The sequence below is a fragment of the Rasamsonia emersonii genome (genome assembly GCF_000968595.1).
Source record: "Rasamsonia emersonii CBS 393.64 chromosome Unknown ctg1118621760413, whole genome shotgun sequence".
NCBI classification, from domain to species: domain Eukaryota; kingdom Fungi; phylum Ascomycota; class Eurotiomycetes; order Eurotiales; family Trichocomaceae; genus Rasamsonia; species Rasamsonia emersonii.
This window is the reverse complement of record NW_013563019.1, coordinates 33,941-45,239: the sequence shown is the minus strand read 5'-3', so window position 1 is coordinate 45,239 and position 11,299 is coordinate 33,941. Positions and strand designations below refer to the sequence as shown.

The following is an 11,299-nucleotide window of genomic DNA, read 5'->3' as shown; positions in this document are numbered from 1 at the left end:
CAAAGACCTGATGGTCTGCAGAAAAAGTGAGGTGGGGAGTCCTGCCAGACGTCTGCTCGACATTCTCCGCAGCGCTTCCGATTGTCGGCCTTAGTCAGCGCGGAGATCGCTGTCACGTGGTGATTGCGGCTGCAAGCATCCCCAAGTGGGTTCATGCAGCAAATAACTGCAGAACAAACTGCATCGAGAAGAATCGGCGTAAAAAGCGTCAGACAATAGCTTAAGCGCAATATTTTGCATAGGATGGGGCATAGTATGCCGCTCTCGCACCACTCGAATACAAGGTATAGGTCGATCCTGCCTTGCCCTAGCCCTTATCTTAGCGCGCCGTATCATCCGCATCCGGTTAGCTTTGTTTACATTGGCCGTCCGGCTTGTTTACTCCGCGCTGTCAACAACCTCCTCTTCGCAGCCATCAGCGCTTACGACAGTTTTAACGACCCATATTTTGACGACACTGAACCTTCTTTGGGACTTTTTTCTTCTAGAAGGAGTCGTCCCATGAGATTGCTCCTAACCGCTCGCTGAACCGTCTCCGTGATCACAGATTAGCGATACCTATGATCGACGAAGTATTTGGTTGAGCAAACACACGATAGTCAATCACCATGCCTGCTCGTACAGCGCCCCCACCCTCAACCGCAACGCGCAAAGCATCGGGACAGTCGACCGCATCTGGGAAACGTGCACCTTCTGCCACACCGTCTGTTGCCATACCAGAAGAGCCTGCCGCCCCCTCCACTTCCCCGCATCTGCGCGCGGATGTCTGCGCCATCTTTGCGGACGCCCAGCGCTCAACCACCGGCCATCGAAAGCTCGTGGTGCGATTGCGCAAGATCCAGGAACACTGCTGTGGCATAGCTTCGAAGAAGGCGAAAAAGGATCCCAAGCAAGCCGACCAGCAGGATGAGGAGGGCGGAGATGTCCCGCCAAGCGAGGAAACCCTAGCAGAAAAAGAGTTCAATGTGGAAATCACCCGCTGCATGCTTCGAGTGCTTCCTGTCAAGAAAACAGAACCGGTCGGTGATCGCATAATTCGGTTTCTGGGACTGTTTCTAAGCCACGCCTCTGAGAAAGGTGAGTACATCACCGCATTCTAAGAACACATCCAGGCTAATGGCTTTTTTACAGATGCGGAAGTCTTTGCCCCCTCCGACGCCGATGAGACGGAGATAGAAACACCCACAAGCCGACTTACCTTCAACCTTGCCTCCACGATAGTCCCGCTGCTGGCAGCGAAGGACAAGGTTGTGAGATATCGCGCAACTCAGATCATATCCCATATCGTTAATTCACTCGATGCGATTGACGATGAAGTTTATCGTATGATTCGACACGGCCTTCTTAGGCGAATCCGGGATAAAGAAGCCGCGGTTCGCGTACAGGCAGTGCTGGGTCTGTCTCGACTAGTCGGCAACGAGGGCGATGACGAGGATGACGATGACGGGTCCACAGCACTGCTTGAAAAATTGATCGATATCCTCCAGAATGATGCAGCCGCTGATGTCCGCAAGACTTTGCTACTGAACCTGCCACTGACTCCCGCTACTCTTCCCTATCTCCTGGAACGAGCCCGGGACCTGGACGCTGCCACGCGCCGTGCGCTTTACTCACGCTTACTGCCTACCCTTGGAGATTTCCGACATCTCTCCCTATCCATGCGTGAGAAACTCCTACGATGGGGCCTGCGCGATCGAGATGAAAATGTGCGCAAAGCGACCGGCAAGCTATTCTATGAACGATGGATCGAAGACTGTGCCGGGAATCACCCAGAAGAAGGAGGGCCGGTGAACCAACTCTCACCACCGAACATGTCGGCGCTGTTGGAGTTGCTGGAGAGAATTGATGTCGTCAACTCCGGAATGGAGGGTGGCGTTGCGCATGAAGCAATGCGAAGCTTCTGGGAGGGCCGTCCCGACTACCGAGAGGCAGTCGTGTTTGATGAGAAATTCTGGGATGACCTCACCGCAGAATCAGCCTTCTTGGCACGCAGCTTCAATGATTTCTGTCGGGTGGAGAACGAGGACAAGTATGAGGACCTAGCGGACGAAAAGATGCCCGAGGTCACGGCTCTCGCCCATTTCTTAGGGAAATACTCTTCGGCTCTCCTTGGGAAATTGAAGCAGGCCAACCTGACTGGTGGAACGAATGAAGGAGATACAATGGAAATCGAATTCGTGGTCGAACAACTTCTTCATATCGCCCTTACCCTAGACTACAGTGATGAAGTCGGCCGACGGAAGATGTTCTCCTTGTTGAGGGAGAATTTGGCCGTGCCAGAACTGCCGGAAGAGTGTACCAAATTAACGGTGGAAGTTCTACGGTGTGTATGTGGCCCAGACGCCGCAGGTGAAAACGAATTCTGCAGTGTCGTTCTTGAAGCTGTTGCAGAAGTCCACGATGCAATTACTACTGAGGACAGCTTTGTCTCCGCAAAGTCTGAAATCAGCGATGACACCAGCTCCGTATCCAGGAGCACTCGCTCTCGATCTGAGACTCCAGGTACAGACGAGGAGGTTCCCTTTGACAAGGAGAAAGCCAAAGCCAAGATCCTGCGAGAGATAATGATCAATATGAAGTGTCTGCACATTGCGCAGTGCATGCTTCAAAATGTCGAAACCAACCTGCAGCAGAACATGCACTTGGTGACCATGTTGAATAACCTTGTTGTGCCCGCAGTCAGGAGCCACGAAGCTCCGATCCGGGAGAGGGGATTGGAATGTTTGGGCTTGTGTTGCTTGCTTGACAAGGTAAATTTCTCATTGGCTTCGTTTGTTCAGGAGATACAAAATATGCTGACTCGTTGTCCAGACTCTTGCAGAAGAGAACATGACTCTGTTCATCCACTGCTTCAACAAAGGTCATGAGGCACTGCAGGTGACGGCGTTGCAGATTCTCGCAGACATGCTGGCCACTCACCCCTCGCTGCTCGCTCCTGTCGCGCAACAGGACAGCGACACCGTGTCGCCTCCTGCGTTCCAGAAACCACTCTTGAAGGCTTTCGCCAAGGCCCTTAAAGCCAATTCCCCTCCTAGCGTACAGGCGACAGCGGCAACGGCTCTTTCCAAGCTCCTGCTTACGAACGCACTCTCACCTTCGGGACCCAATGTTCCCCCGGCGATCAAGGAACTGAACGAGTCTTCCATCGAAACTCTTCTGCAGTCTCTCATTGTGTCATACTTCCACCCCCGGACCCGCGAGAATCCGGTCTTGAGGCAGGCTCTCACGTATTTCTTCCCGGTGTATTGCCATTCGCGTCTCGCCAACACGCAGCGGATGCGCAAAGTTGCCGTCCCGGTGGTCCGGGCCGTGCTGAATGCGGCGGAAGAGTTCTTCTCCCTGGAAGCCGAGGAAGACAGTGATGGCGACATCGACGAAACCGCGAGCGAGCGAGAAGTGAAGGCTCTCATGGCCGGCGTTATCGGAATGCTCGTGGAATGGACTGATGAGCGAAGGGTAGTCGGACTGGGTGGTGAGAATGTCCTGGCAGGAGGGGCTGCCAGTTCCAGCGCCCATGGCTACGTGCATCTGGCCTTGGTCAAAGATATTCTGGAACGCGTCCTCGGGATCAGCACCGGCCCGACGAAGTGCTCCAAGGAAGAGAAGAAGCTGCTCATCTCCATGTTAGGCAAGGTCTATATCTCCGCGCCTACTCCCCCTTCTAGAGCTGGGTCTCGAGCCCCTGAAGGTGAAGATGTATTCCGATCTAGTGGACGAAGCATGCGCGAGGAGATCGATCCTGCCAACATAGAGCTGGCGGAAACAGTCAAGACGCTCCTCGACCAGGCCATCGAAGATGGAGTTGCCCCCGACGCGGCGGGCCGCAATGCCCTCGTCAAGGTCAAGAACACCATCCTCAAGCTTCTGGCCGCCGTTCAAACTCAGCCATCCGACAACAAAGACGCTGGACGCAGAGAGCGGGCCGGTACGGAAGAGACCGAATACACTTCGGCCGAATCTCGAGCCTCACGAGAGCCGTCCGTTGTCGGCGGCCATGGGACAGTCCAAGTGGTGATCGACAACACCATCGTCGAAGAGGACGAGGAGGAAGACGAGAATGATGAAAGCAAGGGGACGGTCATCAAGACCGAAAGGGACAGTCAGGAACCTGAGTAAAAAAAACAACAACAGCAACAACAAATAACTAAATAACCACCTGCTCTTTACTCTCCCAATTGACTTGGCTTGTGTTCTTTTCTTTTCTCTTTCTTTTTTCTTGTCTTTTGTCTTGTCTTGAACTTTTAATGTGTTACGGCGCGTTGGTTTTGATTTTTGTCGTTTCTTTGTCTTACGGATAATATTATATTGATTGGACCGGTTTTATGATATCACATCGGGTTTGAATTGACTATGGGAAAGAGAAAGAGAATGAGAGAGTGAGCTATAGGCTCTAGGCTATAGGTAGTTCTTGTCCTTTTTTTTACCTTTTTCAAGTGTAGTCAATTTTAGATTTTTTTTTATATACAGTACATATAAATTTCTCCTTCTCTTTCTCCTCTGATAAATATATAAGTGTCTTCTTGCTTCCTTTCTGTTCGCATTCCCTGTATATTTTATTTGTCCTCTGTCCTTGGATGCTGTCTGTGTAGATATATATCTGGACGGCCGTTCAGTCCAGTAACCAAGGTTGATAATTGACCTGGACATAATTCTACTACCGTAATTTGCTACGAGCGTTAAAGTCAGTTGAATGTCGAACTATTACATCCTTGTTGTATTCGTATTTGTTCGTTCTTTTACCTACTCTTTGCTTCTGGACTCGCTCTCCCACTCACTCGCTTAATACTAACTTCCCAGGCATGAGAGTGGAATTAAGAGAAGAGAACTAGAGAAGAAAAGAAAACAAACGAAATAATTTTATAAAGGACGGAATAGAAATGAAGAACGATGAAAAAAGAATGCATCATCTGTTATGTCAAGGGGGAAGAAAAAAAAAGAGGCACTAAATAACTACCTAGGTAAAAGAAGACAGAAATAGATGACCCGAAAAGAAAGAAAAAGCACGGGAGAATAGCCGTCAGTCAATTCCTCCAGCCTGTCTTTGTCCCTCCCAATTTTAGACAATTAAAAAGAATGAAAAATGGCCAGGAAATTTTCTTTCCAAGGACAAAACCTTTTCCCTCTCCAATGTAATACAATTTATCACTCACATCCTTTTGTATATCCATCCCACAACAATGACGACTTTTTCCCAAATACAAAGAAGCCGTTATGGACCAACAAGAATTCTTTTATACTGTGTGTCTTACCATGCCGCTTTTCTGCCAGCTTGAAAGGAATGCCCCAACACCCCCAACGCAGTCCGTTCCATGGTATCCTTTCCGTGACCATACCAAAGCATTTGCAGTGATTGCCCACTTCATCATTGCGATGAAATGGGCGTGGAATCATCCCAATGCCAATGTCATGCCATGTTGAACTTATGTTGCATGCCCCAGGTTTCGTTCCAAGAACGAATCTCTTTCCGTCTCAGGACGGTGTCATCTCCACGCAGAAAGTCACTGGGAGAACTAGCATCCAGCAGGGGACGGGACATTGAGCATATATTGATCGAAGCCCAATGCCACTCCAAAGCCCGTCCCTCAGACTGTGTCTGGGGCTAGTCGTACAACTGCTTTCAAAACAAAGAACCAGAACGCAGAGAAAGCCAAAAAAGATGGCTCATGGAACAAAGAAATTAGGACAAAGAGAAATGCGAAAGAAAAAAGACCCGTGAGAATCAGCGACAAGCTCCCAGCCAGCCAGCTCCTTCCTGCCAAAATGCACCAAACCAAATTTCCTTATACATGTACGCGTCAAACAACACACGATCCACACCTATGCCAACGGTAAAGCATACACACAGATTTACTACTGAACTTGGGGGAAATGCAAAAAAAAAGGAGATATGCGTTTATGCTGGGGACTTGTTGGAAGCAGTACCGTTTCTGCGACCATGGGCATCGTCACTCACGGTGAGGCCACCAAGTCCCGAGGACAGGAATGCAAAAGGATCATTGGATCCGTCAGTGCTGTAGAGATTGCCGTTGGACGCGGTGGACTGGGGCGCGTGGTCCGCTCCGCTAAATGCAGCCTGGGTCGCCGGGTTGCCAAACGAGGCCGTAGACTGGGACACGTTAGGGGAGCCATATCCTGCATTCACCTGTCCCATGGGAGGATAGGGCGCAGGAGCGTTTCCAAGCCCCGACGGCAAGGCATAGTTGTTTGGTGGAGCACCAAATTGCTGACCAAAACCGCCAAAGCCTCCTGCAGTCGAGGCAAAAGGACCCGGGGCGGGAGTACTGGCCATGGACCCCGGGCCCATTCCGAAGCCCGACGGAGGGTCCATAGGAGACGGGAATGCAGAGTCGGCGACAACAGCAGCCCCGGAGCGCGGAGCACCGCATCGCAAACAGTTGATGTTCTTGGCGAAATTGTGATAGCCGCAGCCCTCCGAGCCACACTTCCAGTCACCAGCCCGGAATGGCACCACACCACCGTTGCCTCCCATACCACGAGTATGGCCCATGGCATGGGCTCCATGGTGACCCATAGGAGGAATCATGGAAGGAGGGCCATAGCCGTAAGCTCCATATCCCATGGGGTCGGGCGCAGCACCGACCGCAGGGAAGGAGCAGCGGAAACAGGCCGTACGGCGCTGGAAGTTGGAGAAGCCACAAGAGGGGCAAGTCCAGTCGCCAGGTCTGGGGCGATTCTTGGACGGAGGGAACGGCGTGAGGATTTCGGCCGCACGGTCGAGGACCCGACTGGATGACGGCGAGACCTCGATGGCCTTCTCGTTTAATGCACGGCCATTCATGCACAGACTCTCAGCAGCCTGTATCACAAGACATAAAATTAGTACCAGAAATAGATCCGAAAAGGAACAACCGATTACGTACCTCTTCATGAGATGAAAACACCGCGAACCCGGTACCGGTGGGCTTGTGCTGGTCCGGCGTGCGAAGCGTCCAAAAGGCAATCGGGCGTCCTCCATACTGAGTGAACCAGCTCTCCAGTTCCGATTGAGTCGTGTCATGGGGCAGGCCGCTCAGATGAAGGACCTTGCTGCGCTCTGCCAGGAAGGCGCGAACATCCGCTCTTGCGTCCATGGGACGGGTCAAGATTTCGGGATGTTCATGAGGGGGCTGCGACTTGCGGATCAAACCTCGGAGGACTCGGGCCAGCGTGATGGCTTCTTCCATGGCCCGCCGCGGAGACGCTGGCGCCAATGCCTGCAGATGGAAAGGAAGATTGTGCTTGATTGGCGCGGAGGACTGGACAGGTTCGACCTCGAGGGCAGCGCAGATATTGGACAGGGAGCTGGGACCAAAAGGCAACGACTCCGGGTGGTGGGTTTGCCATCTCTGGTACTCGGTACGAAGGTCAAAGGTGCGAGAGTGCTGCAGGTACGGAGGCAGAACGACGGCCTTGTCTCGAGCCTCACGGGGCAGCTGTACGCGGAGATCCCAGGAGTCGAGGGTCACGAACGAGAACTCGAGATTCTTGGAGATGAGGTGTTCCTGGGCGAAGGCATCAAACCGGTTGATGGCATCGCGGAAGGTCCCTGCATTGCGAACATGCTCCCACGTGAGGGTGGTCAAGCTCGCTGTATCCAACCGTCAGCCTTTGACCACGAATCGACGAGGCAGCACGGGCGGAGGCGATTGGTGCGAAGGGACTTACTGCAGAGGGGAGTGATGGGGGTGTTGACGGGCTTGACAAGGACACTCTCCCGATGCAACTGTTTCGCAAAAGGAAAAAAGACGCCTCGGTCAGCGGGATGGACAGAGCAGAGGGCACAGCAGCATCACCCACCTCCTCACAAGTCTTGGTATCCAGCAGGATCCATCCCAGCTCGATCACTTCGGCCGAGTCCTTGGTGACGTAGACGCCGTGCTCGTCACATGTCGTTGCGACGTGGATGACGATGTAGCGGTCCAGCTTCGGCGTGGTGGTCGGGGCGGCTGCCATCTCTCGCTGCGTGGGAGAGGCCGGAATGGCGGCAGGGCAAGTGGGCAAACGGACGTCCCTGCGGAAGGAGCAGATCGATCACGACGGGAAGCAGTCGTGACCGTGGTTGGAGGGAGGAAGGACGGGGACGGGGGAGGAGGGATGGAGGGCGAGTGGAAGGGGAGGAGGAGAGAAAAAGATGTGCTTGAAGCTGGTGGACCGTGGATTAGGAAAAGTTTCGGGCTTGGGGGACGCCAGGCAGGAGATAGCGACGGCCGCGACCTAACCGCACGACAGACAACCGTGGCCTGCCCGCCCAGGGGATATCGGCTGCTACGCCCACGCTGTTGGCACTGCACGGCCACTGCAGCGGTTTGCAGAGCGATTATTTTGTTCTGCAAGTCTTGTTTCTCTGCGCGATGGAAGATGAGTCTTGCACAGTGGACGGGGTATCCGTCTGCCACCGAATTACCACCTCTCCATCTCCCGGCGGGTGATTATTTGCGCCGGCTTAACTAAAATCTTGAATAATCACGCATTGACGGCGACATCAGTTTGCGGCTTCTGCGATGGAGACTACGCCAAGAGGGCAGTTTTGTATAAGCAGGGCTGAAAAAAAAAGCACAGAAGAAAAACATTGCCCAGCCTTTGCACGTTGACAATGATCGATATTATCAATCTATGATCAATATACTGCTGAATAATGATGCTAATTAGTCTGCCTTTTTTTTTACTGTGCTGCGTTCCCACTTAATTGCGCATTGTGATTATAGTTTGCCTGCTGCGAATAAACTCCTTCGTGGAGAGCGGCAATTAAATAACAATAATAGACAGGCAAGAGCAGAGGCATCAGAAAACCGCAAGCATGACCCGTGGACGGCGCCGGTCAGCATCCAGAGAAAGCGTCCCATTTGGAGGATGGTGATTCGTCGCCGCAGAGCAGCCACCCGATCGGGGGGTTTGGAGACTGCAAGCGCGTCCTTCCCACGGTCGACTCGCTGCTGCTGTGCCTGTCCCTGTCGACTGCATCTCCGGCTTACGCGTTTCCAGGGCCCCGGTGACTGGTGCCATCGCTGTGTGACCTGCATGACTCCGTTGTACGCCTTCGATAAAGCAAACGAAGCATCCGGCGCGTACGGAGTATGGTGGCATGAACACGCCGCGGCCTAAGGCAGCATCCCCCTGACAGCAGACGGCGCAACGGGCAATGCCAACAACGCCAACGTTACCGCTGGAAGCTCGGACTGCACGAGCAGAGCTTCGGCGGATCACCCCTTGCCTTGGTTCCCCACTGATGCATGTGCCACGCTTTCTTTACGAGTTTACCAGGTAGGCAGCTGCCTAGGGAAACGATAAGCCTTTTGTCGATTCTGCTTCTGAACGTCCCAAGTTCCAACAATTCATCTTGAGTTCGTACCGCCCTGCCGACAATCCCAGTGGAGCCGCAAGGAACATGACGGGAACACATGAAAACGGGCTCTATCAGTGACCGGGGAGCCGTGTTGTGGGCTCCGCCACTGGAGAATAATCGGAGATAATAAAAGGCTGTGAACATTACCAGGATGCGAGAGCCTCTCATTCAACTTGGAGCCTTAGACCCGCTGAGCTGGTTGTTGGGAAAAGGAAAGTGGACTGAGACTGCATTTCAGAAATTATCGACCGCCTCAGCGCCTCTGGTCTAGCTTCTCCATCCGAAAAGACACGTCATTATTGTGAGGCATCTTTTGCATAGAGAAAATGGTCAAGGATCACCCTTTGAGATTTGACGCCACAGTCAGGAGCGCAGCCATGACTCCATACTTGTTCCCCGCAGCTTGGAGGCGGGAAAAAAAAATTTAAATATGCTCACTCTCGTCTTCTACATCCAGGTCATCCTATACTAAACAATTTCAATTCAATTCGGTCAACAATGATCACCGCTTCGAAATCCGTGTGCTTTCCTTCTGTTCATTCTGGCTAACTTCTAAATAGTCAAGCTTAAATGGATGACGCGGCGCGAGCCCCTCATGGCGTACCTGATTATGGTCTATATACTCTGAAACACCCGGATTTCATATCCTTGCTTTCGTGACAGATCATCACGGTATCATTTGCCAGTGCCAGCTTCTTACGGTCAGAAAATCCAGACCTAGGGACCTCTTTAGCTTGATGGCCCAAGCTCCTTAGAACTACATAGGTTGATGCTGTCTCCACGTGGTTAACCCTATGTAGCTTGGATGTCTTTCAACTCTGGAACTTCAAGTGTCTCATGACTCTCATCATTTGATAGTGACCATTTCCTTTTCCCTATGGAGTCATGGACTCGTCTAGATCAAGGCGGGAGTCATGTGCCCTGTTGCAAGTTCTTCCAGCTCCTGAAACACAGCTGACCTGAGCTTCTCTCAGGCCAGTTCTTGCTTTGAACAGGAGCTAGAGCAAGAGCTCTGACGTGTACAATTCGGTGCTTGTGGATTCTGTGACAGGACAAGTTCCCACGCAACGCGTCAAACAGCACCATTGATACCAAGATGTCGTAAGAGAAAGGCTAGTCAGACCAGATTTATCGGTCATCCGGAATCATCCGTGGTTCCATTCCTCGAGCTATCCCATACGGAGTATTTCACAGTAGCCCTTGTCTCGACTTCGTCGATTACTGGGAAAGTATCACTTCTTTCCCTTTTAATGAACGTGTTGGTAACAATGGACTTTCTCTGTGTTGCATTATTGGGACGGTACATGAGAACCACCTCAAATTGTACGTCTGGATACTGCGGAGTAGATATCAGAAAATATTTGATTCTCTTGAGGAGTGGGATGTCTGTATTTGCAAGAGGCAGAGAGGCAGCGTTATCGCAGATTAAAGGCCAGATAAGTACAGTCCATCACAGTCGACCTCAATAAAGTAAGCCTCTAAGGCCTGATGAGTGCTGTAAGATTTTATTTTTTTTTGGAGGAGACATCCATATTGATGTTCCTCCCGACAGGACCAATGCGCGCTTGAAAAAAAAAAGCCAAATGGAGAGACAAAAAAAAAGATAAATAAAAAACCGTGTGTTAAACCATTTAGATCATTAGAATTTATTTTAGACAATCTAACTCCATCACCAGCGAGTCATATAAAACGGAAAAAGACTCGTAGAAGAACAACAAGCGAAGAGCTCGGAGACATCCTAATACCATAACGAGGGTTACAGAAATATTAGACGTATGCAAAACTCTGTTGAAACTTAGACCAGTGGTGCAGTGGTTAGCATATCGCTCTTATATGGAACTCGCCCCCAGCGGGTGATTCCGTATGATGTGATGCGAAGATCGGCGGTTCGATCCCGCCCTGGTCTAGGGGTCATTTTTTTTTCCCTTCGCCGTCTGTCCTTCTCTTCTCTGCCCT

The 11,299-nt window shown here is 51.7% G+C and overlaps 2 protein-coding genes across 2 annotated transcripts; one reads left to right on the top strand and one right to left on the bottom strand.

The window, feature by feature from the left end:
* Positions 1-608: 608 nt before the first annotated feature.
* On the top strand, positions 609-4,116 carry T310_6475 (Nuclear condensin complex subunit 3; the record flags this gene model as incomplete). The annotated part of the gene is made up of 4 exons (XM_013470711.1): positions 609-1,077; positions 1,132-2,323; positions 2,369-2,750; positions 2,812-4,116. The coding sequence occupies 4 exons, from the start codon at positions 609-611 to the stop codon at positions 4,114-4,116; spliced, it is 3,348 nt and encodes a 1,115-aa protein (XP_013326165.1).
* Positions 4,117-5,893: 1,777 nt separating this feature from the next.
* T310_6474 (RNA binding protein (Arp)) lies at positions 5,894-7,953 on the bottom strand (the record flags this gene model as incomplete). The annotated part of the gene is made up of 4 exons (XM_013470710.1): positions 5,894-6,817; positions 6,882-7,588; positions 7,666-7,723; positions 7,798-7,953. 4 exons carry the CDS (start codon positions 7,951-7,953, stop codon positions 5,894-5,896), a joined length of 1,845 nt encoding a protein of 614 aa, XP_013326164.1.
* Between the last annotated feature and the right edge of the window lie 3,346 nt (positions 7,954-11,299).